This window comes from Microtus pennsylvanicus, chromosome 6, assembly GCF_037038515.1.
Source record: "Microtus pennsylvanicus isolate mMicPen1 chromosome 6, mMicPen1.hap1, whole genome shotgun sequence".
NCBI lineage: Eukaryota > Metazoa > Chordata > Mammalia > Rodentia > Cricetidae > Microtus > Microtus pennsylvanicus.
In genome coordinates, this window is record NC_134584.1 from 36,814,197 (window position 1) to 36,841,065 (window position 26,869).

Below are 26,869 nucleotides of genomic sequence, written 5' to 3' on the forward strand. Positions count from 1 at the left end.
TCCCGGCCAGGGGTCTCATCCATCTTTTCCACAGCTCATACCGTACTTTGGTTCTTTATTCTGACTCTTTGGGGAAGCTAGGTGCGATTTTCTCCTGTGTTCTTTCTTGAAAGAATTAGTTAGCATTTTATGCTGTTGTCTGGTTTCTTTTCTGTGACTATTTGTCTGCCTTCTTGAACCTGATCATTTGAAATGGCAAAATAAAAGAACACAAGAACGCCTGGTGATAATTTGATTTGTCACCTATAGTGCGTTTAACCCCAAAGAGTAAGGGAGAAATAATAGTGTCATTTAGAGCTGGGTGGTGGTGGCACACACCTTTAATCCCAGCACTCGGGAGGCAGAGGCAGGTGGATCTCTGGAGTTCAAGGTCTGCCTGGTCTACAAGAGCTCCAAAGCTACAGAGAAACCCTGTCTCAAAAAACCAAAAAAAAAAAAAAGTGTCATTTAGTCAATAAAGGAGATGAGATTGTGTTGTTTTTTCTTATTCAGTACCCATATTGTTATTTAACAAAATTATATTAAATTTATAATTATTAATTAATATTATATATTTTCATCAAATTAATAAGGGTTTCTGAGGTTTACAACATTTTTCTCAAGTAATTCTTCTTGGAAAACATGTAAATGATTAATCTGGACCTGCAGGGGATTTCTGTTGTTCTTGTTTTAAATTTATTGATAGTCAAGCAGTTTGACATTTATTGACCTAAACTATAAATTTAATTTCTTACTGCATGAGAAAAAATATTCACTCACATAAATGTTTAACACATCATAAGCAAAAGAGAGTTTAGAGAAGTTGCAATGTAATGGGAAGTTTATAATCATATTTAGTTAAGCAATGAGTGATTATGAATAAATATAATTCAACAAAATAGCACTCTTTAGAATCTAAGCCATGAAGAGAATCCAGACATTAGCTATTTATTTTTACATTTCAATGGTCTCTTTTATTTTTATAGTCAACAGAATACTCAAAACCTACTTATGTAATACTTTGTTAACTTTTTATAAGTTATAATGACATTAAATTAATAGTGAACAAAATAAAAGGCTTATATAAGTAACAACACTTCTGTCCATTTGACAAATGATTTTTTTGGTTAAAAATCTGTGTGGGATTATATACTTAACTAGTGGCAGGCATTGGGACATTAACCATTGGGGCTTTGGGGAACCAGGAAATACATACAAAGAACTTTCTTGTATTTTGTTGCTTTGTTCTTTCAGTATGAATCCTGCAGGTTCAGTGGATGGCATTTGGAGCAAAGATGTTTAATTGTTTAATGAAATAAATTGTCATAAGTAATGCACTTTTAAAGGAGTGGTAAATCAAAATGCAGCTTTAAACAAATTAACCAAACAGTATTAGAGTTTGGTTGTTTTGAGTGGAAAGTGCTTTCCCAGGGCACAGGCGAGGGTGTATTCCACCCACTTCTGGAAATGCAGTGTAACCCAGAATCAAGCAGCATTAGCTCCTTCAGGACTGATGGGGCACAAATCTCCTGATTTGTTTGCTGAAGAATTGTGGGAATATTTTCCTATTTGACTTCTTCCCTTTTGTTACTTAAAAAGATTCGAGAAGGAAAAGAATACTTAAAGTTTAGGAAGAGTCTGTTAGTCCTGTCTCCCTGCCAACAGGTTCAATCAAATTAGTATCTGCTTGGACAAGCACTGAGCTACCGAGCACAGAAAGATTACTTTCCGTGGAAGGTGAGGTGCATAGGTGCATATGTGAGCCTTCAAGAACCGTGTAGTCACGGCGCCTTCCTTGCATTGGCGTGGATGTGAGTAGAGATGCGTGTTCTAGGACAGTTTTTGAATTGTCCCATGCAGTCATCTGTTTGTCCTCTTGCATATACAATGTGTTTTTAAAGGTTCCAGGACCTTAGACTATATCTGTTTATTAGAATTGACAAAGAAGTGTAAATGGAGCCTGTGGCTCAGATTCCTCTTGAGCAGTAGACAGAAGGACATTATACATGCCTCTCTCTGAGTCTCTCTGACTCTGACATGACAGTCTGGGCTATAGGAAGAACAATTTCCTTTGGGACTATCTCTGTGTTTTCTCTTGCTTCCACCCAGGGCCCTCTCAGTCCCCAAAGGAGCTTTACTTCCAACTTTATGCACTAATCCAAATTCTCAGATTTACTCAAAACTATTTTGAACGGTCTCTTCCACCATCAACCTATCTGTTGGGATTTTCACAGCGTATTCCATCAGGTGGGGATGGCAAGACACTGAAATTTTTTGGCCAGTCTATCCATGGAGAGATGGATTTAAATGGTGATGGTCTGACTGATGTGACCATCGGAGGCCTCGGGGGAGCGGCCCTCTTCTGGTATGTATGGTATAACATCTGGTTATGCAAATGGCAGTATTTTTCATGATTCTAGACCACATAGTATGAATAGAACACTTGTCGTAACAAATGTCTATTTATTGTACTGGCAAGATGCAAGTTATTCAATGGGTTGATGCATCAGGGAATCCCAAGAACACAGAAGCTGAATAGGAGTGGGTAGAATGAACTCTTAATTTGGTTCTCAACTATGTACTTGGCCCCTGGGGATTCTTGCTTACCCACCTCTCCTGCACCAGGGTTCCATCTATTGCCGTGTCATTCCTATGTGGGTGGTGTGAGTGGGAGTTTCTGGAAAGGAGCTGTGTCTGCAGATCCTAACTATCTGGGTCCAGTGGCCAAGTAGCCTAGCTGCATCAGTGGGCTGTTCAGAGAAAGACTGTTTTCAGAAAGAAAGATGGAGACCGATGGAAGAGGAAACCTCACATCGGCCTCCATTCTCTGCAGGCACTTCAGGCACACAAGGAGGAAAAAACAGAAAAGAAAGTAAAACTCTAATGGAAGAGAATAAGTGCAACATGGTATGTGCCTTTACTGGTATAGTAAATTGCCATTAAAATGTAAAGGCGGGCACTCTGAATGCTTCCCAGTCCAGACAAACAATGGCAAAATTACAGATTTTATCACACCACTTGGAACAGTGCATAATTTAAAACATTCTTCTTTCCTTCCTGGAGTTTTCTGTCTAATGTTTTTGGGCCCAGGCGATCTGCCCATGAGTAACCGAAACCCATGGGAAGCCAAGCCATGGGTAAGGAGCGGGGACTACAGTGTGTCTGATGATTAAAGCTAACTTAGCAGTTACACGAAACAGCAGACTCTCACAGGGTCTTGAACATAGCTCTTCCTCCAGGAAACAAAAGCAAGGCCCCATCTTCAAGAACAGAGAGGTGTTCTAGTTTTGATGAAAGCCAGCAGGGTCCAGCTAATTTCCTAGGTGCCTTTGAACCGTTCCCAAATCGGAAGCAAACTCAGAGATCCCCCCATACTATTTTGATTCTGAGCTTGCACCTGGCCAGTTGGTTCCATTTTAAGTCTTCTGTCTGTCTTTGAACCAAATGTCTGAGATGGTTCTAAACAACGGGGGTCTCCTAGGACATGAGATGCGATGGTTTATGTATCAAGCAGTCATTAGAGAACAATAGCCTGAAAGCACACATTACACAGAGGAGACTGGCCTCTGATGCACTCTCCCTGCCCTGCCCAGCTAAATGCTACCGTGTGAGTAATCCCGTTGTTTATGCCTTTGCAGGGCCAGGGATGTGGCTGTAGTTAAAGTGACCATGAGTTTTGAACCCAACAAAGTGAATATTCAAAAGAAAAACTGCCGCGTGGAGGGAAAAGAAACAGTATGCATAAACGCTACAATATGTTTTTATGCAAAATTAAAGTCTAAAGAAGATTCAGATTACGAAGCTGGTAAGCATCATGATTGCAGTAAGTACTCTGGGGCAGAAGAGAATGTGTTGGCTCCAGCATGAGGACCTCTCTCCAGCGTCATTAACTTTTTTAGCTCCAAGCATTTGCCCTATGAGCCTGCTGACCCCTGAAACCACTCCTCTAGGAGGAACCATTCTGGAACCTAGTAAATTCTGCAGCAGAAATTGCATGTTAGAACGCACTGGCTACGAAATTCCATGTTTTTCCTGTGCCTCCCATATATTTATATTTTGTACACTCTTCACAGGGAGCATTTAAAAAGGTCTGTAAATGAGATTGTTTGAAACAGAATCCTCTCCCTTCTCCTGCCCCCTGCTGGTGAAGACTAGTATTGCAGATGGCCTGACTGCTTCACACCTAGTCCAAGGTTCTCAGTGAGAACGTCCAGATGAGGCCCTTGTTTATGTCCAGACTTATTCTGTGTGTGGCCCTTGGATGTGTAGTGCCAATCTGTGTGTCCCCTCAGCCTTATGCCCTGGACTGTCTAAGACAGTCTTCAATGATGTTGAAATATGTTGGGGTCAAAGCTACGAGGGCTTATTTTGTAGAATTTTATGTTTTGGGTATAATCTAAGTTGGCATGCTTCTACAAAAAGGTAAAAATGCCCTTTGTTTATTTTTGTCTATATTGAACCTAATATAAAAACAAACAGTATCCCAGGCTGTTTGCCAACATTTCTAAACTATAAAAAATGATCTTGAACACAAATTTAGTAAATTCAGACTTGGTAAATTTAGTAAATTCAAACCACAATTCACATGTATGTTCATAATTTATGTATGTGAGTGTGTGTGCATGAGTACATTACACACAATTATGACTTAAATGTTAAATGCATGGTCATGTAAGAGAGCCACTGCATAGGCTTTCAAGGCTATGTCCACGACCGCCTCTGTGTCTGCACTGTAGCAATATAGGTATTCTCAGTGTAGGACCCTTTATCTATTCATCTGCTCGAGAGCTTTTACTGCAATGTTAATTGGAGTAGGATCACAGGAAAGTCGTTCCCAAATAAACATGTCTGTCCAATGTCCCTTCCTGTTCATAGATTTGCAGTACCGCGTCACCCTCGACTCACTGAGACAGATATCCCGGAGTTTTTTCTCTGGAACTCAGGAAAGAAAGATTCAAAGAAACATCACGGTTCGGGAATCAGAATGCACTAGGCACTCCTTCTACATGTTGGCAAGTAAATCATGTATTACAGCTGCCTTACTCCAGGTCGAGAGGCGGGGGGCACGCTGTGTAGTTGTCGTCCTCGGAAGTTATTCGGAACTAGAAAATTTGATGAACAGCAGACAGATCTGACTCCAGTCTGCAGACACTGACTGCAGCCATGTGCACAAGGGCAGCGTATGAGCTGTGTCCAGGGACCAGTGCTAAGAGGAATGAACTAGCTTCAAACATTACCAAAACCCTCTGGATTGCCCTAGGCATTTTAGCATTTGCTGTGGAACTGAAGGGGATGCGGTGTATATCCCAGCTGCCCCAGGGTCTGAATGACTATGGGCAAGTCATTTAGTCTCAGAGGCGTTGTGTAAAATAAGACTCCTCATAGCTACCCATCTTAGAGGGCACTGACACAGCTCACAGCAATGTATATGAAGACCGTGGTTTATGACCTCAAAAATGATGGTTCTTACTGAAATGGAAAACATTAATCATGTTCACATCATTTCCATATCTATGCATTGTAAAATTCCATACATTTAGATGTATATGAGTGAAATACAGGTGCATTGGGTGAGTCTGTCCTTCTTAAAGCGAGAGAGACGCTTTCCCAGAAGTGAGTACTGGCATGGGTCTCAAGAACAACAATATTTTTATTATGTAGCTCAGGGTGGTATATTCAGGCAGGGGGGGTTCCTGGGGGGAACTCCAGCAAGTCCCTCTGTGGAGCTCTAGGGGAGTGACCTGTCATTCTGGAGCAGCCATTTCACAGCTATTATTCTTGTCAAACTGGAAAAGCTATACCACTTCAGCAAAGCAAAGGCCTACTGAGGTATGACACCAGTGATCAAGAAGGTTCCAGTAAACTAGAGGGGCAGAAGGATGCTCCAACAGAGTCATAACATCCAGCAAAGCTGAGCCCACTGACAAATGTTCTGTTTCACCTTGTAGGATAAGCATGACTTCCAGGACTCTGTGAGAGTGACTTTGGATTTTAATCTTACCGACCCAGAAAACGGACCCGTGCTGGATGATGCCCTGCCAAACTCAGTCCACGAACACGTAAGACAAAACACATAGACACATAATTCAAATCAGTTGTGTGTTAGTGAGAGGGAGAGGAGAAGAGAGAGAATTGGACAATTCTAGACTTCCCCCAGACCCTTTAACTTCCTTGCTGGGGTTGAAGGGAACTGTAAATAAACAATTGGAAAGGTGTTTGCCCTAATAAGCATGAAGTTATGAGACACAGTTTAGAAATAACGATGCGCTCATACTGGACCTCATACTTGGACCACAGCTAACCCTTAGTCAACAGTGTAGGTTCATCCCTGGCCTTCCTGGCGGAGGCCTGTGGTGTCAAAGCTTGTGTCTTAATCACTGTTCTAATGCTATGTGGTGACATCATGACCAGGACAACTCTTAGATAAGAAAGCATGTAATTGGGGGCTTGTTTAGAGCATTAGAGGGCTAGTTAATCTATGATCATCGTGGGGAGAAACAGAGAGGCGTGGCACTGGAGCAGTAGCTGAGTACTTCCCATCCTTACCTGCAGGAAGCAGACAGAAAGGAGAGAGGGAGGAATGGGGAGGGAGGGAGGGAGGGAGGGAGAGGAGAGAGAGAGAGAGAGAGAGAGAGAGAGAGAGAGAGAGAGAGAGAGAGAGAGAGAGAGATTGACTTGGGCTCTTAAACTTCAAAGCCCACTTCCAATGACAAACCTTTTCCACCAAGGCCACACCTTCTAATCTATCACAGACAGTCCGGCCAGCTGGGGACCAAGCATTCCAATATGGAAACCCAGGGAAGCCATTCTCAACAAAACCTCCACAGCTTTCAAAATGAAAAAGCAGAGCATATTTGCTTCCTGTGGGCACAACGTTGCCCCTAAAACCAAAGAGATGGGAAGAGACTGTTCTGCGCTGCTTCTGTTCTGCTCCCAAAGTTCACTGGTACACACACATCTGAGAGCGACCGAGGGAACAGAAGGAGAAAGCATGTCACGTGGATAGCCATATGGAGAAAAGCTGTAGAGATGGAAAGTTCATTTTCCCCATTCATCCTCCTTCCAAACTCCCCCATGTAGCTGCAGCTTTTAAGTCGCGCCTGAAAGACGGGGTGATTTTCCACCCTGTTTGCAGTGTGGCTGGATGATAGTAAGTGTGAGGATACTGACCCACCAAAGGGGCGGAAGATGTTTGCTACTGTAGCTGAAACCAAAGCACAGAGGTGAAGGTGATAGAGCAGACGGCTGGACTCACGGGCCAGAGTGAGATCTTCCGGGGTTTGGTACCACCACCCTGATTATAGACGTTTTAAAGGACAGTGTGGTGCTGTTGACTGTTTTAATTGAGCTCAGTGGGTACCAGATGCATGCTGTTTAAGCAGAGGCAGGTGGATCTCTGTGAGTTCGAGACCAGCCTGGTCTACAAGAGCTAGTTCCAGGACAGGCTCCAAAGCCACAGAGAAACCTTGTCTCGAAAAACCAAAAAAAAAAAAAAAAAAAAAAAAAAAAAACAGCTGCTGCAACGTGTTAAATGTTTGAAGGGTACAGAATGCGGGAAGAAGGGTCTGCTTTAACACGAGGAGGAGAAGGAGAGGGGGCAGGGGACTTGGAAGATACAGAGAAGAGGCTAGGAAAGACATGTGTGTGATGCTAGACTGGATCAGGGGAAGGTGAAATTTAAAGAGAAGAAACAAGTGAAGAAGCTTCCAGATATGTGGCTGAACCATTTTCCTGCCATGGCTTCTTCAATATTCCCTTCTTTTTAGTAGGAAGTCATTTAACTGAAGCTGTGTAGAGTTAGATCTTGGAGTTCTTGACTTGCAGTTTGGAAACTGTCCTTCACAAGGAAACAGATGCCAGTGTAAAATACCTATGAAATCTACCTCCTTTAAAGGTCTTGAAAATTAAGACTACAAGTCAACATTTATTCTTTCTCCTATAAAGCCAGCAATAATGTGAAACCCCTTAAGACCTCAGCCGTGCAATCAACTTTCTTGTTGCATTCTCTCTTCCCTGGGTGCTATGCCATTTCTGTTACACAAACTAATAGCTGTTTTTCAGTGATGTTTAACTATACTATGAAATATCTGTGCCTGTGCCGCTTTCAGATTCCCTTTGCGAAAGACTGTGGAAACAAGGAAAAATGCATCTCAGACCTCAGCCTGGACGTGGCCACCACAGAAGCCAGCCTGCTGATTGTCAGGTCCCAGAACGACAAGTTCAATCTCAGTCTCACAGTGAGGAACAAAAGAGACAGTGCCTACAACACCAGGACAGTAGTGCGGCATTCCCCGAATCTCATTTTTTCAGGAATTGAGGTAAACTTGCTGTTTTTCATTCATTCTAATCATGGTAATTTAATTGAACCACTTTTCATGCCACTGAACTAATTAATTTCATAACATTGATTTGAGAAGAGCAGAAAGGATTTTTTGTTAAGTATTAGAATACACTAATGGTCATAATTGCAAGCTTTTAAAGTATTTAAAACTGTTATTTTATGCATGTGGGTATGTTGACTACGTGTATATCTGTGTACCATATGTGTGCCTGGTGTCTAGCACCAAGGAGGACAAAAGAGGACGTTGGATCCATGAACTCGAGTTACAGACCATTGTGAACTGCCAAATGGGTGCTTGGACTCAAACTCAAGTCTTTGGAAAGACCAGCCTAGAGTAGCCAGTGCTCTTAACCACAGGGCCAGCTCTCTGGTCTTCACCCCCCCACCAAGCTTTTGTTTTATCTCTTTGGAGAGGCTTTTCTTTTCTTGTATTTAATATTTTAAGTACTTAAGAAAGATAGCTGATAATTCAAAATTTCTGTATTTCGCAGAGTCATCAAGTCAATGAAATTGAAATTCAGTCAAATAAAATACATAATAATCAAAGCTAAAACCATTTAACAAAGATGCAGAGAGGAATTCATCTGTTGAAAGAAATTTCCATTGAGAAAATCAAGAAATTGTTTCTTCCTATGAAAAAGCTCGAGCCAAAAATTTCTTACTTTTCTCAAAGATATCTGTTAGATGACATGTTTTATTTTTATTTATAATAAAATGGTACATCTTGGCAATAACATCTGAGTATCTAACCTTCCATTAATCTGACAATAATCCCTTGCATAAGATGCTGGATCATTTGTCAGTTTTTGCAAATTTGAATTTAGCTTGTATTCTGATTCCCAAATGTATCTCCAAGTTAAAATTTTGTGTATGACTAATTTCAAAGTATTTTAATTCACATTAAAATAATCATGCCAATGTGAATATTTTTATTTATATTAAAAATCAATACCTTTAGGTCTAAAAATAAGTTAAATAATGGAGAATTTACTTAGTATGCATGAGACTCTGGATTTAATCTCCAGAACTGTAATATACTCACACATTAATGTGTAGCATTAAAACATTGCTGTCTAGTTCCCATCAATTTTAATTGTTACTCTCATTTCACTCCATTTGTTCTGATATCATTTGGGGATATAGTAACTAAGATATAGGGATCATTTGTTACAATAATATTTTGGTTTTAGAACATTATTATGAATATGAAATAATTGCAGAAATGCAACATGTAAATGCAATGTAGAGAGATGTCTGTTGTTGCTGTACTTTCTCTGGAAAGGGAGCTGTGTTAAAATGTATCCTCTCTAACTGGCTTTCTGGCCATAGCAGAGGAGCAGGAATACACGTGTGGTCATGGCAAAGTGGCAGGAATATTCACAGTGAATCTCTTTGGCCATGGCAGAGAGGCGGGAAGAATACCTACAGTTCATAGTTGTTAATGTAAGGAGGTCCTTAACCTTGTATTAAGGCCACCCTTTCTTTAGTTGTATTGAGTGCTGGGTGGAGTCAGGAGGTGAGTCCTGGTGGTTGCAGTTAGAACCTCGTTCTTGTTCAGGGCTCCACACTCCTGCACCTACCTGTGTGATGTTCCACCAGTGCAGATGTATGGGCGAGGCACCCCCCCATTGCAGTTTTCTGTCCATTGATGTTGTTGGTACTCAGTTACCCTGACTACTCATGCCAGACAAAGGTGTGCTTTGTCACTCAGGAGCCCCCAAGTGATGGTTTCAGCTGTCCGTGAACTCTGGAATAGGCAGTTCTTGGTGCTGTGAGTCTCCCAGCAAAACCAAGACACAAATCTTGACAAGGCAGTTGCTAACACATAGCTGGGAAAATTCTAAAATGATTAATATAAATCATTTTATATTTAATGTGTTTCTTCTCTACATCTTTTTATTTTCCATTTTAGGGTATCCAAAAGGATAGTTGTGAGTCCAATCGAAATATCACATGCAGAGTGGGCTATCCTTTCCTGAGGACAGGAGAAACGGTGAGAATCCTGGGACAAACAAAAGTAGCCATTGCCAGTCAGTGGTGATATACTCAAAGATAAACACATAAATCCTTATAATGGGTGAATTGTGATGATACAGGCTAGACACTTTGGGTGCAAAATGCTTTTAGAGTATGATTCCTGTGTCTCTGTAAATTCCGTACCCTGAAATTTCATCCCCAGTGTGACAGCAGTAGGAAGCGGTGCCTGAGGGACTGTGGCTTCACAAGAGGCTTAAGAGATTTGTTTGTCTCATCACATGGCATACAGTGTCTCCAGAGCAGGCCACTCTTACACTCCAGTCTTCTAGGGCTTTCGCCTTGGAGTTCCCAGATTCCAGAGTGATGAGAAGGAAACCTCCAGTGCTTATGAACTACATAAATTAACAATCAAATTATGTCATTATAGAAGCTCAGGAAGACTAAGACATAATCAAATGCTAAACGTTTAATAAGTCATATTCAAATACAGAGGCTAAATCAATAATAGATAAACAGATGCACTATTGTACGTTCCTGCCAGTAGTGAATGAGAGCTCTAATTTCTCCACGATGATGATGATGATGATAATGATGTGATGATGATTATTCCGGTGAATGTAAAGCAATGTTTTACTGTAACTTAGATTTACATTACCTTAGCAGCACGTGATGACATTTTGAGTAACTTTTCATCACACACATACATACACACACATACACAAACACACACACACACACATGCATACATGCATGCACACATGCATACTCTTGCTGCCTTTGGAGAAATACCTGCTCCCATACATTTTTATTGAGACAGGGTCTCACATTGGAGCCCAGGCTAGTCCTAAGCTTATAGTATAGCCCAGGATATGAACTCTCAGCAGTCCTCTTGCCTCCTAAGTGCTAGGACTGCAAGCATAAGCCACTGTGTCACATTCTGCCTCTGTTTTTAAATTTGGCTGTCTTTGTGCTATTACATTGTAGGTCTTCTTCAAATAGTCAACATTCAAGTCTCTTACCACATACATGATTAGAAATTCTTAGTGGTTTTTTCCAAGAATTAGATGATTTTTGCTTACTCTTAGGTCTGTGATCCATGAGAAAGAACTAGGTGTTGTGCACTAAGGGAGCCTGACATTTGGCATCTGAGTAGCCAGTTTCCCTGCACCATTCAAGAAAGGCATGGAATTTAAATATTTCATCCTCTATCCAACAATTCTTTGTGCTTGTGATAAAAGCTTAAATCAAAATATTCTCTTAGGTTCTACAAAGGGTGATGGGAGGAATTTGCAAGCAATTTCAAATTGAGTTTCATGCTTAGAATATTCTTGAGTTAAAGATACAGACTTTCATCTAAGTATTTCGGGTTCATGTGGATATAAAGCAAGCATTTTATCAGGCCTTCATCTCTGCCATGGAGAATACGAAGGGCCAAGTGCCCAGGCTAGGTGTTGAAGTTAAAGAGAGACAGGGAAGAACCACCCAATAAAGGTCCCTTTATTAGAATGGAGAGCAGTACTCCAAGGCAAGAGAAAAGCCATCTTCCTTAAAAGAATTCACTTTCTTCTTTTGAAATGTAAATTAAGATTATATATGGGAGGGAAGAAAATTCCATATGTACCATGATACAGCCGTGCCAACCTCATAGCCCCATGCCATCTGGGACTTGTTGACTGAGTTTTCTGTCCTTCTCAGTCCTACAGCTGTTTAGTCCCAAATAAATACACCAAGGTCTACATTAATTATAAACTGATTGGCCCAGTAGCTAAGGCTTCTTATTAATTAATTCTTATAACTTACATCAGCCCATAATTTTTATCTGTGTTAGCCACATGGCTTGGTACCTTTTTTGGCAAGGCAGTCATATCATGTGTCCGCTGCATCTGGGTCACAACTGCAGATTGAGCTTTTATATTCCCAGAATTCTCCTGTTCTTTGCCACCCTGCTTCTACTTCCTGCCTGGTTGTCCCCCCTATACTTCCTGCCTAGCTACTGGCCAATCAGCATTTTATTAAATAAGTACAAGAAACAAATCTTTACAGGGTAAAACCATTGTCCCACAGCAGAGACTGGGCCCCAATTGTTCACAAGCTATAACTATCACAACTTTTCTGTTTAACATTAATCATAAAAATATAATTGTAGGTGGTTTCCATTAATTCAGTATTCCTGGAATGTTTTTCTGGCCCAAATTTTAATTCTTCAATTGGCACCAAATAAGATTAGTTTTGAAATCAAGAAATATAATTCATAAGCTTTATGATGAGATCATTGGGCAAGGACATACAGGTGATCTTTGGTTTTCAAAGTAATTTACATTTTAGTGTGACTGTTGGTATTCATATACAGGCCCTGTGTACAGGTAGAGGTTCTCAAAAGAGACTTGACTGTATATGATATCTATACAGAAAAACATTTTTTTCCTTTGGCATTATTTTATGCATGAAAACTCTTACAAACCAATGTCCTTTCATAACACTTTATTCTAAGAGCTAAGCCATTTTGTGTTATCTTCTTGGATTACTGTCTAGTGATCCAAAAAATTTTACACTATAAAATTAATGAATCAAGAGTGTCTCCCTGTTTCATAATAGTGGCTAACATGCATACTGAAGAGACTTTAATGACTAACATGCCACAGATATGTTCATTACTGGTATTTGGGAAATTATGGTAATAAAATAGGTAGAATGGCTCCTCTTGATTTGTGGCTTGCATGACTTCTTGTTACCATGACTTAAATAAGGTATTAAATTCAATGTTACCACGTGTCTTAGCGCATCCAGGCTGCTATAAAAGTTAGCAGGAATAGAGCAGCACATACATGAGAAATCTATTTTTCATAGCTACAGAACTGAAAATCCCAAAATCAAGACAATGTCAGGCCCATCATCCAAAGAGGATATTTTTGGTTCAAATATGTCTTCTCTCTTTATCCTTGGGGAGTGAGAAGGAAAGGCAGCTTTTTGGTACCTCTTTCATAAGACCATAAATCCCACTCATGTGAATGTTCATGATCTCCTACCTGCCAAAAAGACCCATCCCTAGTACTGATAACTAAGCTTGACCATAAAATCTTTGAAAAAATAAAGCATTCAGACTACAGCAATATGTAAAGCATATTACATACTCACATTTAGAAGTACATGTGTATATTGTACCTGAATGTATGCATTTATGATGTGGTTGTATTTTGTAAGGTAATGTTTCTTGAGTAATTTTATGATTTCTATTCAGGTAGTGAATTTATATAAACTATGGTTTTTCCAAGTAGATGTTTTTCTGATCTGTTTTTTAAGATGTCTATTTTAATTTCATAGGTAACCTTCAAAATAATATTCCAGTTTAATACATCACATCTCACCGAAAATGCAGTCATTCATTTAAGTGCAACAAGGTTAGTTTGTGTATGTGTGAACATACATGTATGTGTGCATATCATTCCTTTCGTGTAATTGGATTATTTTACTTTGTAGTGTCATGGGCAGATTTTTGAAACTGGTGTAAGATCAATAGAAGTAACAGCCCATGGACCACTTTGCCTCACAAAAAATACCTTGGGAGTTATTCGCAACAGTAGGGGAATTCATACTCAAATAATTTAACCTATTGGACTAAATCATTGCTAATATTACCTGTAGACTATCTTGTAATTACACACCACTTATATCTGCCAAACTGCATTTATGATCTACAGGAACTACTAATTTTCAAACATTTGCTAGCTGTCTATCAAAGTCAACTGAGTCATCACACGGACTTAAAATTTAATGATACCCATTCATACTTCAATAAATTTTACGCAAATCATTCAAGGCTTCTTGGCACTATCATAGAACACATGCAAGAAAAGAAAGCCCTCTAAATCAACAGGAACAAAGTTCATCTGAAGTCACAGAGAGTGAGGCTGCATGCACACGGTCTGCACGGGTCTGAACGTGTCTGCACCAGGTCCTCAGTGTGCATATGATGGCTTCCAGTTTAGTATTTTTTTTTTGAGATTCCTGAGGGTACAAATAAGTGAGGCTCTGCTTCTTGTGCCTTCTCTTGGGCTCTTTTCCTTCTTTGTTTGTTTTGTCCAACTCTTATGTGCTGATTTTTGTTTTGTCTTTTATTTTATTTTAATTATGCCTTAGAGAACTTTGATTTATAATGGAAGACAAAAAAGGAATGGGTCCAGACAAGATGGGAAGTAGGGGAGAACTAGAAGTAGTGCAGGGAAAAGAAACCATAATTAGGATACATTATGTGAGAAAAAAATCCATTTGCAAAAAGAGGAAAAATAAATTAAAAAAAAAGAAAAATAGGTGTCACCTTGAATGAAGAATTTATGTTTTACTTTTGGGTTTTTTGGATTTTTTTTTTGCTAAGTTGAATTCAGCCTGGCTTAAGAAAGAATATACTACTTATATTTTCTTTAAGGAAAAAAGTGAGAAAAGACTAATACAGAACTTAAAGTAGGTTTTAACTTTCTGCTGAATATCATTTTCCACCAGAACAAGTCCTGCGATGTCAAGTGGTTTTGTTGTAGTAACCCGCATGGCCCCTGTATTTAGTCATTACTCCATAGATAGAAAATGAATTAACAAGCAATAAAATAATTAATGGATAAATTAATTCATTCTATTCAATTCAGTTTAGCTCAGCATCTATTTATTTGACATCCGCTGTAGAAAATTAAGTGATAACTTGTCTGTTTTGTATATGAAAAACCAGGACAGAGAGAAATTAAATAATGATGTAAAGGTACCAGTGTTCAAGAACAACCCCATTCCTTTATCTGGTCATAAAATTACATTTCTCCTCCATGCTTTGTTCATGAGTATGAGGTATATTTGTATATAATGTATATGTGTGTAAAATATAAATAAAGTTTCAAATATTATAAAATTACACCTCAAATCAAGGAAATATATAAAAATTGAAGTAGAATGCATACTGACTGCTCTTTTGGAAAGACTATGAAAGGCAAAAGAAGATTTTAGATCCACAATTAGCTGTATGAGCCTAGCTGAGTCTCTGTACAAGGTCTTCATGTGTGATAAATTCAAACTAAGGTGATTTGTGTCCAAGTCTTTATGCCACAGAAGTCCAGCTATCTCAATATTTTAATAATAAGCCTGTAGATTCTAATTATTTCACACAATTTTCTAAACATAGGTCTGAATCAGTGTGGTTTTCAACTCTTAACTCCACAGTAGAATCATCTTTGAAGCATTAATAATAATAATAATAATAATGCCTATCTCCACTCTAACTTCTCTCAATAAAAACAAATGAAGAATTCTACGATTTTGTATTTTATTAATTTTCCTATAGGATCTTCTCTTTCAAATGCTTAGAGCTGGTCTGTGGCTAAACAAATGTAATGTCTAATGTGAATGTACCGTGTTTTCCAGTGACAGCGAAGAACCACCTGAATCTCTTTATGATAATGAAGTAAATATTTCCATCCCAGTAAAATATGAAGTCGGACTACAGTTTCACAGGTAGGAGAAGCCACTGTTTTTCATTGACAGCCTTTTGGCCACCGAATGGTTTTCCTAGTGTGGTCCCTGCCTGAGAGCATCACCACTCACCTAAAGTGGCAGGTACTTCAGTGTCTTCCAGACCTGCCAAGTACACAATTCTGGTGTGGTGCCTGGCAACCATGTTCATTGTCGTCCATAAATCCACACGCATCTGTACCGTTGAGAACCTGTGTGCACTAAACATCAACATAAAATGTGCTAATGGCAGGTCTTTGCTCCTAAACAGAAGCCAAAGTCCTTGACAAAATGCAGCGTTTTGTCACAGGTCAGCAGCATATTTCTGGGTCTCTGTTCTCATCCTGCGGACGGGATCTACCCGCCCATTCTGTCGCACGAGGTAAAAGCACTTCTCATTGGTCAGCTGCTGCTTCTTTCCACTATTGGGAAACCATTCTTTCAGTTCAGACCGTATTTTCTTTTCAAGTACCAATCATGTTAGTGAATGCCCGCTCCACAGAGCCCCTTGCTTATGATGTCCCTTACTGAAGCAGGATTCCAAGCTCTTTTAAATAAATATGTGCAATGCGTATAGAAAAAAATGGGGGCCAGAGTCAAGGCCAGCCAAGTCTACCAGCCAACCATTCTGTTGGTTTCTCATGGCACTTTCTCTTTGAGAGAGATCAGAGAGCAAGGGTTATAGGCTAGGCACAGAGACTTGCATATCTTCCTTAGCCTTTGAAGTCTGTTGTCTTTTGTCTGATTTGCTGCATATGCTTCTGTCAGCACAAAGATTTTCCGAACAGCTTTCCACTCCATTCAAATCGAGTTTTGGCACACATTTGTAAATATCTTTTATTTGTCTTCTCTTGGCTGAAGTGCTGCTTTGAGGGATAGTCTTAAGTTCTACGGGGTCATCCAAAGACCATGACCTTCGTAGGGAGATTGAGCTTTCTCATCTATCAGTAACAGGAATTTTAAATTGCATAAATGTAAACATTCATTTTTTTAAAAAAAACTGGTTTCTTCACTTTCAGCATGACTAAATATATCAAATTTTAGTCTGATTTTTTCCCCTAGTTCAAATGTTAGTAGATTCATGGAGATTCTTCACTTTATAACAGATTCTACTTTGAAAGTTACATATAATTTAAAATATTGGAGTCAAGTAAGCAACAATGCCTATCGAATTTGGTGACTGTTAGCATCCTCAAATATTTAATTGAGGTTTGGGGGTAAAAGAATCTCTCTGTTTTGAACTCTGCAAATATTTTTATGGGATCTTGTGATAGAGACTAAGAAAAGAATGGAGTCAAATAAACTTAAACATTGCTGCATTTTATCTTATTTTCCCCCATTAATTCTTTTAAGTTCTGCGAGTGAACACCACATCTCGATTGCGGCCAATGAGACGCTCCCTGAGCTTATTAATTCCACTGCTGACATTGGAAATGAAATTAATGTCTTCTACATGGTAAGAAGCTGTCTCTAAGTCAATATGCTAAACAGATTATTTCTATTAAGGAAACAAGGAAGTGTTTCCGTATTTAATCTCCACATCCTAGAATATTTTTCTTTGTAATTTAACTATGTTATGCTATTTTGTCCAAATTGATAATTATATCAATTCTTGGCCTTCTGGCTAAGATTAAGTGCAAACTGGTAATTATACCTTGAGTCAAATTTAAAAGCCAAAGTCTCTAACTTCCTTATAGTAAGACATATTAACTAAAATAACTCCTAGAAGAGAAGTCGCTCTTTTGTCAGACAGATGCTACAACCGCAAAGTGTATATACTTTATATTCATTTTAGTATGGCTCAGAAAACCACATTTCACAGACTCATGACAATCTCAGAAATGATTTTTTGTAATTCTTGTGGGAATATTTTTCTTTATTCAATGTGTCCTTGTCACTTGTCTGTCTATTGCTCTCTTTCACGTGAATTATGCTGTGAATTACCATTGTGTCCACTACAGTCTTCTTCAATGATAGGTCTACTACACTCATTTTTTTTATTTTAAATTCTTTGCTACAAACTTTATGTAAGCTCTACAAAAAACTGTCAAGGAGTTTTAGACTGGGTAACACTTACAAACTCAGTATTACTCAAGGAGAAAGGAGCATTCAATTCAAATGAATGATTTATGAGCATATGCCCTCATCAAGTGATACAACACCATTATAAATGAAGCCAGTATTAACCTTTTGGGGAATGGTCAGCTATGAAGGATTAAGTTCTCTTACAAGATGGGAATAAGTTTCCCATATTCTCAAGAGAAATAAATTCCTCTTGAGAGGAATTTGTGTTCTCTACTAAAATTATGATGATAAACTACATTCTGGAAATTAGTATGAGTGCAAACTCTTGCTCAATTCTGGGATATGATTGTATAATTCAGAATATTAGGCTTCTATAGTATACAAACAAAAAGAAAGGGAAAAACTTGACCATTGTAGATCTTCATTCATTGTAACTTATTAGGCTCTAGGCTTGAGATAGGAGCTCCGTGTTACAAGCAATGATAACAGAAATAATAATATTTTGTATCTCTGGTTATTTTGCTGCTTTAACATCTAGAATGAAAGTAAAACAAGATGTTTAGGTGAGATCTAGTGACTTACTACTGGTAATTTCCCTAAGAAATTATTAATGATTAAAAATTTTAGCAGCACTCTTATAAAAGGCTTAAATTTTTAACTCAACACTACAAAGTTACTTAGATGAACTGTCATTCATTTGGTGAAGACATTGTTATATATTCTGCAGGAAGACAATATGTTATAATATTTTAACTGCAATTGCTACTTATCAGTTTTCCATGCTTGTAACATTTTTTTAATGTTTTCACATCGCTGCTCATAGATAAAACAGTGATAAGGGATCCAAGTCCTAGAGTTAAGAGTTAAGGCAGTACTGCAAGCCAGATGATTAGCATAGTGAGTTTCTCATAGGTAACACATGTTGTAGATAATACTGTAATTGTTATTTAGCTATCAGTAGCCAGATTTTCAAGTAACCATGATGTTTTGGGGCAACATAACATAATAGATTTAATAAACAAAGTTTTCTTTCTGTGTATGTGAGGTGCTTTATATCATTTGTACAAATAATAAAGACAAATAATTTTATCCAGCAAAATTCTGCTAGGGTGGTTGGATTGCAGATTTGTTTTCTGCTTATTTTCAGTATTTTCCAGTTGTTTTATTTTAAGAAGGAGTACGTCTTAGTAAGAAAGAAATAATATCAGAATTTATGATTCCTAAGTGAATTTCAAAAGCAGATAGCATTCAAAGCAAAGGCTGGGCCAGGCAAGCCCCAGGTGTATTACCCTAAGATGGTTGCAGACCTTGTTCAAAGAGGCCGGCATAGCTTCAGGAATCTTCACAGTTCCAAGGTTGATGAATGATCCAATGTTCAGCAGCCATGGGGAATCACTACAGATCTGAGCAGCTCTCAATATAGGCTGCTTTACTAGCTAGGCAGTCCTGGCATCTCTTGGTGAAGATCAAAGTGTTCTTTCATATGGCTAAATAAATTGCCCAGAGAAGCCATTAAGAATATGTAAAACCTGGACATTATACTTGTATGGTATCCAGGGGGCACACTGGTCCCAACTCAGGGACATTAAGTGTGGATTCTGAGTCAGTGGATCAAAACACCTAGAAACTAAGATGGAAGTCAACCTGCTTATCAGACTGAATTATCAATAACAAGAGAGATAGTATCCATAGCTTATAGAACAATTGTGGAACTAAGCCAGTGGGTGTCTGGCTTACCTGAGCAGCGATGGCAGGTCCCATCTAGCTGAGGTGAGAGGTGACTTATGGGTTTAAGGGCATTGCAATCAACTAAGTTAAAGCTATTGGAAACATGCCAAGTTTTCCTTCTGTGGATCAAGTAAATGATCTCCACCTGCAAAAACTTGGATAGAGGAGCTTCACCACGGTTACGAGCTCCTGCTGTACAAGCATGAAAACCTGGTGTCAGAACTCCAACATTTAATTTTAAAAAAATCCAGACATGGCTATGTGTTCCTGTTACCCTTGTTCCTGTTACCCTAGCACTGGGGAGCAGAGACATGCGACTACGAAGACCTTGCTGGCTAGCCAGACTAGCCTACATGGTGAACTTCTGGATCAGCAAGAGACCATGTCTCAAAGAAATAAGGCATGGTGTGATAGACCTCCCATGGTCTGCACATGGATAAGCAGCTCCATATGTCTGTGTACATGATAAACACACATACACACACACACACGAAATGATAGTGGACATGGCTAGAGAATAATAATAAAGATAATTTTCACTACTGATTTCCCACTAATACTTTCACTGCGCATCTCAGCCTGAGTTAAAGCCTGACTTCAAAGTCACTTAACACCTAAGAATGCTCTCCTACTGTGTATTCGACCTGTTTGTTTAACTTGCCTGTAAGAGAACAGTGTAATAACCAACCTTACATGCCTCGAATTTCTTATATAAACAGCAACTAATGTATTATGATGTTAAGTTATAGATTCTTTCATGCTCCTGATTCAGCATAATGCATGTTTGTATATGTGTTATGATAATCATTTGCTGGAAACCATAAATAGGCTGGAAGTGGTTTATAAAATGAATTCTGAAAGCAACTTTCAGATAGCGCATGGTAGTGTTTGTGGTTTATTTGTTATTTAGGTCATTTGGGGTCAGTTGGAGACAGTGACTTGTAAAACTCTGTTGAAAATTTCTGTAAAGTGTCCAACATTTCTTCCTCATGTGATGCTTTCTGTGATGAGGTTCAATAAGAGGAAGAGAAGCCCTTTATTAGGGACAGATATTCATGGACACAGATATGGAGCCAACAAACAGAATTCAAACAGTGTAGATCCAGGTTTATGCAGACAGGAATGATGGAAAACACAGAGATTTCAAATTTGGCTCACTCTTGCTTAAATGACACAAAGGGTAATGCTTTGATTTCTTAGTTCAACACCAACACAGTATTGGTGACTGAGTTTATTATTGATGTGTCCAAACTGACAGCCTAACCCTAGTATTATCCACATGCATAATATTAGCAATCCTACTATTATCCTGAATAAACAATATAATAATGGCAACTACATATGACCATTGATGGGCATTCATACTTTCTTGCTGGGTTAATCAGATCAATTCCCACATAGCATCATGAGCCACTTTCATGTGTATGACTCAGAATTTTATATAACTAATATCAATTAAGAACCAAAGTTTCTGGGCAGTGACAGCACACGCACTTAGGGGGCAAAGGCAGGAGGACCTCTAAGTTGGAGGCCAGCCTGGTCTACAGAATGAATTCCAGGACAGCAAGGACTACATAGAGAAATCCTGTCTCATGAGCAAACAAACAAAACAAAACAAGAACCAAAATTATCTTTTATCCCAGAACCCAGAAGTGGAAGCCCTGGTCTAGAAAGTGAGAGATACAGTCGGTCAGTCCTGGGGTGATAATGGCTGGGGTGATGGCCCAGTGGGTCAATGTACTTCTCAAGCAAGACAACTGGCGTTCAGATTCCTGGATCCCACATAAGTTCTGGATGGGTATGACGGCTTGACTGTATTTGCAGCAAGCCTGCTGAGACAGGCAGAGGCAGGAGATCCCCAGAGCAAGCTAGTTATGGACGCTAGGTGTATTGGGCAGCTATGGGTTTGATTGAGAAAGCTATCTCAAAGAAAAAGTCTAAATAGCTGTGGAGGAAATTTCCTGATACCAACCTCGGGCCTCTCCACATACACACCCACGCAAATATGCGTGTATGATCACGTATGCACGTGCCCACATGCATGTGAACACACAGACACAAATGCACATATACCGCAACGCACATATGCATGAAAGAGGAAAAAAGAACCAGAGTTCTACGTAACACGGAGAGGATGCTTTTGAAAGAGCCAAAGATGACTGTATGTCTATTCTTCTGTTCTTCCCCCGTAGATCAGAAAAAGGGGCCATTTCCCAATGCCGGAACTTCAGCTGTCAATCTCATTCCCCAACCTGACATCAGATGGTTATCCTGTACTGTACCCAACTGGATGGTCGTCTTCAGATGTAAGTCATGTGTGCTTTCCAAGAATGTCAACTCTGTTGCCTTCTTCTTCAAAAATCACAGTTACTTACTTCTTTTGTATTGGGAGGGGTGGCATGTCTGGGCCACAGGGGCGGTCAGAGGGCCACTTGCAGCAGTCAGTTCTCTCCTACATTGTGAGCCCTGCAGCTGGATGACTCAGGGCATCAGGCTTGGCAGCAAGTGGCCTTTCACCAGAGGCCTTGCGACAGAACTCACGTCACGGGGCTAGCAGTGAGTACTTCTCAGCTGCTAAGACATCTCTCCAACCCACTGTTGCCTTCCTCGCCTCCTGTTTTGTAGGATACTTGGGATAAGTAAGTTTAGTCTAAAACAAATGGAGATGCTTTAAAAAATTAATTGATTTATATATTTATTAAAAATTAATAAATTAACAAATCCTATCAACTACTTAGAATGTGTAAGTTCAATATCCAGGGTTCCTGAAACAAACTACAGAAAATGAGTAATTAAAGATGAGAGTTAATTATTTAGTGATGTTGAGAGTCAGCAGTTTGGTATCGAGGTGCTGATAATGGAGATTCCCTCTAGACCACGCCTTCCCTCCCAGCATCTAGTGTCGCTGGGAACTCTCTGTAGTCCTTGGCTCCATTCTTCCTGGGATTCTGGGTTCGTTTTTTGCCTCAGTGTTTTCCTGTACACCCACCATTCAATTTGGGGTTTCCTGAAATACAAGATGTTCTTACCCGCATAACCTCAATGTAATTACGTCTCTGAGGACTCAGTTCGCAAATGAGGTCATGTTTCCAGGTTCAGACTCTTAGGACTCGGCTATCCATGCCCTTTTGGAATCATGGTATAATCCTGTCAATCTTAGGTAATTAACTGTTGATGGATACATGGAATATTTGCCACACTTAATTTGTTTGAGGGATTCAATAAGGAAAGCTTATTTTTTTCTAAACATGCATAGCTGTTCACAAAAGGTAGGTTACTACTATTCACTTACCCCAAACAACCCCACCATTGCAACCCCACTGAGCTTGTAGCACTAAATAGACTATGTGCTGTTTTAAAAATATTATTATATGACATTCATTATTATTAATATTATTATTCTGTTTATGTGTAAAACACAGACAGCTACAGTAATTATTGAGCTAGTATATGCATGAATTCAACATTTAACATTATGCCTTCTTTTCATGTGGTTTTGAAAAGCTAAATCCTTCTCAGAATTAAAAACAAAACAAAACATGGCAACTGTCGTATTTAGTTTCCAATCATTTAAATATTTTGCTAATGCCAAGGAAAAAAATCTCTGGAATTTCCCTCTAGTCCAACAAAAGAGGCATCAAATTGAGCCTATAGCAACATGCTAACACTTTCTTTTTCATTCGAGTATGTGTGTGTGTGTGTATACTTTAATATATCATGGGAATTTATATATGTGTATATGTATATATATATATATATGTATGTATATATAATTGGAATTTATCAGCTGTTCTTTGAGCAATAATAAATTGATAATTATGTTACTTGTAAGACAGAGAATTCTACTAGCATCCCTCTCATCTGTTGCAATTGCGAGGGTCACAGAAACAATGATGGTTACCTGGAGTGGGAACACATTGCGGCTATCTTGCATTCTCTCTATCCTGCACACTCACAAATGGATCTTCCATGTATATCACTTGTATATCACTGGCTGTCATTCATAAGATTCTTCATGTTAGTACACCAACTGATGTTTTTCCTTGGACTTTGCCACTTTCTAATAGGGAAATATTTTCCTTTCTTAGAATGTGAACTGCAATCCCAGGAGCCTTGAGGATCCTTTTGGTATCAACTCTGGGAAAAAAATGGCAATATCAAAGTCTGAAGATCTCAAAAGAGGCACAATCCAGGTAAACTGAATTCTAATTTGTATGTTATGCTCTCCAAGCGCAGTACATCCGGTGTCGGCTTAGAAGTAAATACCTAGCTGAAGCATGTAGATATAGAACCTGGGATGGGATTGCAAGCACCCTGATATGTCTCTCTGACAATCAAACAGGATTGCAGCACCTGTAAGCTGGCCACCATCACATGCCATCTCATCCCTTCTGACGTGAGTCAAGTGAACGTATCATTCATCCTGTGGAAACCAACGTTCATAAAAGTAAGTGGTCACATTGCACTAGGCAGTTATGGAATCTGATCGTTAAGTATTAATTCACTATTAGTGTGTTTGTGAAAGCCACGGTATTGCCATGGAAAGAACATGAGACTGGGGACGGGGGTCTCTGATAATGTGACCTATGACCAGCTGTGTGGGGCTCATCTTCCCCATCTGTCGATAACAAAGTTGCCACCAGAGTCCTCTGTCAGATGCAGTGTCCTAGGGCTCTGTCTTCCTCAGTCTGTGCACCACAAGAGAGAACTGCTTCTCCGATACTGGAGGTTATGCTTATCTTAATAATTTGAAACCTGGTTAAGGTTCAAAAAGTAATGGAGTGACATTTTTTGATATCATTAACAAAAGAGAGAACTTGAATACATTATAGAATAGTGATTATTTTTGAAATTTCTATGTGAGTATATTCATTATCCCCCACAAAACCACATCTATCTGAATGCAGGCTGTTTTAAAACACAGTTTCTTGCATTTGGTATTTTTTGTTTCTCTTTAAAGAAATATGTAGTCGATCATATGAAACTGAGAATTTTAGGTTCAGTCCCATTAAGATGATATTTTGGCAAGTCGTGATGTTTTAATATTGCTAATTTCATGCACAATTCTTAATAAGTGTGTACACGTAGTCCGCACTATTGGAATGTGAGTGTAGTTGTCCCAAGCCTAGAGGCGTGAGAGGCAAGCGAAGTTTGAAGTTTGTTTTTTCTAGAGAAAACTCCGGCTAGAAATCATTTTGAAGTTCCTATTCGCATTCTATAAGAAGGATCTAAGGGACAGTTTGGTGGGGGGTGGGGAAGGAAGGAGGAGGTGCCCCCAGGCATCACTGTATTAATCTCACAGAACAATCTCAGGTTTTTTTCTATTTTCTTTTTCGAAAGTACACAATGTATTTGGATCCTATCTACACCTCACTCCTCCTTCCAACTTTTCCCAGAACCACCCCCATCATCCTATCTTCCTTAGAAAACCTTTTATTTGTTTTTTAACCCACCAATTGTAATTAGTGCTGTTCATATGCATGGGTGTGAGGTCGATCCACTGGGACATGGGAAACCCAACAAGGGCCATGCTTGTTGCAATACTAAATAGCACACTGTGTTTCATATTCACTCATAGGTAACAATAATAATGAAAAAGATAATGACTGGAAAAGGAGTAGGGATTTACGGGAGGAGGGGGGTGATTTAAGTATATTTTTAACTTAAGACATATTTTTTAAAAAGAAAAGAAAAGCAACTTTCCCTACCCCAGCAGCTATCAACAGTTGCTCTGATAGAGACGGCAGCTAGGAAGCCTCTTCCCCAGGCCATACTGGATCTTTAGTTGCCTTGATCTTGCCGGACCCTTGCATGGGTGGACTGCAGCACATGGGGTCATTGGACTGCTCACATATGGCCATCTCTCACCTTGATTAGCACGGTCCATTAATAACGACTCCTACCTGCCTTTCAGACACATTTTTCCAGCTTCAATCTCACTGTCAAGGGAGAACTTCAGAGTCAAAACACATCGCTGGTTTTAAGCAGCAGCAACCAGAAGCGAGAGGTAAGTGAGGCTACGTGTCTGAAAACTTTCTGCTTCTCACTCCAGTCTGTCCGTGGTGTTCTGGCAGCCAGAAACAAGGGGGTAGGTGCGGCTGCACTCCTGGAAATAATACACATTACACTCCAAACCTGCCCGTGGCGTTTTATGCTCGCACACAGGGACTGAAGCAGTGACTGATTTGACGCTCCTGTCAGACACTCCGATTTCCTTGGCATTGGCTTCTAATGAGATCTCAGGCTTGTTACCCCTCAGAAGCTAGAACAAGGTGATGCTTACAGCTCTTCGGCCATGTTTCCCTTCCCTATGACAGCAACCGGATGTTTCCACTTTCGCATTAGTGACAAAGGGGATGCTTGCCAGTTTTTCCCTTCAGGTCTCACATTATACAATGCAGGCTGCCTTATATCTATTTACAGAAAATTCCTGTATATTGTGTATATGGAGCTGTGTGTGCGTGTGTCTGTATAAGTATATGTATATAAGGTTTTAAAACTTCTTCACTTAGTCATTGGAAAATCACAAACAAAAGTGAGGCCTTTCAAGCAGAGTCCTTGGTAAAAAAAAAAAAAAAAGTATTTTATTCGTGACTTTTTAAAGCCAAAGGACTTGGTTTAGACAAAGGCATGATTTTCTCATACTGTCCTGAGAAAATTTCGATGTCCCACCTGGGTGAGCCAGACTGTATAAACTATAAGATTCTGTTTTGAAGGGCTCTACTTTTTGGCGATAATAAATTTGATATTATTGGACGTTTTGAGTAAATGAAAGGCATTTTCAAATGTAAACCTGATGGTTTTTTTTTTCTAGACAGTCATGTAATTAATTACAGTGTTTGGTAGAAAAAAATATAGCCTGCAATAACTCCTGGCTCCGGGAGTTCTAAGGGGTGTTTATCAGTGTTAACTGCCTGGTTTAATCATTTTCAGCTGGCTATTCAAATATCCAAAGATGGAGTCCCGGGCCAAGTGCCGCTGTGGGTCATCCTCCTGAGCGCCTTCGCTGGACTACTGCTCTTGATGCTGCTGATACTGGCGCTGTGGAAGGTAAGCGCCACGGCCACTGTCGCTCTGTTCCAGCCACCAACAGCAAAATAGACTATGAGTTATTTATGCTTCCGAATAGAATAGCGTATACACATTTAGATGATAAACAAGAATTTTAAAACATACAATATCTCATATCGTGAGTACCACACATCTCATTTTTGCAAAGGAAAAAATGTATGCCCCAATTGGAGATTTGTGTACCCTAAACTCCTAGAGTAACCTCTTTACAGGGGGGGATTACTGAGGACTATTTAGCAATAAACTAAACTTTTAGTAAGG

At 39.4% G+C, this 26,869-nt stretch overlaps 1 protein-coding gene across 1 annotated transcript in view; it reads left to right on the plus strand.

The window, feature by feature from the left end:
• The window catches only part of Itga1 (integrin subunit alpha 1), a 138,096-nt gene that overhangs the window by 105,886 nt on the left and 5,341 nt on the right, over positions 1 to 26,869 (plus strand). Inside the window, exons 15-28 of the mRNA XM_075976033.1 lie at positions 2,214 to 2,344; positions 3,618 to 3,784; positions 4,855 to 4,991; positions 5,928 to 6,038; positions 8,088 to 8,297; positions 10,233 to 10,313; positions 13,619 to 13,695; positions 15,698 to 15,787; positions 17,138 to 17,240; positions 21,730 to 21,843; positions 23,626 to 23,730; positions 23,880 to 23,984; positions 25,452 to 25,544; positions 26,471 to 26,587. Coding sequence (XP_075832148.1) covers positions 2,214 to 2,344; positions 3,618 to 3,784; positions 4,855 to 4,991; positions 5,928 to 6,038; positions 8,088 to 8,297; positions 10,233 to 10,313; positions 13,619 to 13,695; positions 15,698 to 15,787; positions 17,138 to 17,240; positions 21,730 to 21,843; positions 23,626 to 23,730; positions 23,880 to 23,984; positions 25,452 to 25,544; positions 26,471 to 26,587 — 1,641 coding nt within the window. The remainder of the gene's footprint in view (positions 1 to 2,213; positions 2,345 to 3,617; positions 3,785 to 4,854; positions 4,992 to 5,927; positions 6,039 to 8,087; positions 8,298 to 10,232; positions 10,314 to 13,618; positions 13,696 to 15,697; positions 15,788 to 17,137; positions 17,241 to 21,729; positions 21,844 to 23,625; positions 23,731 to 23,879; positions 23,985 to 25,451; positions 25,545 to 26,470; positions 26,588 to 26,869) is intronic.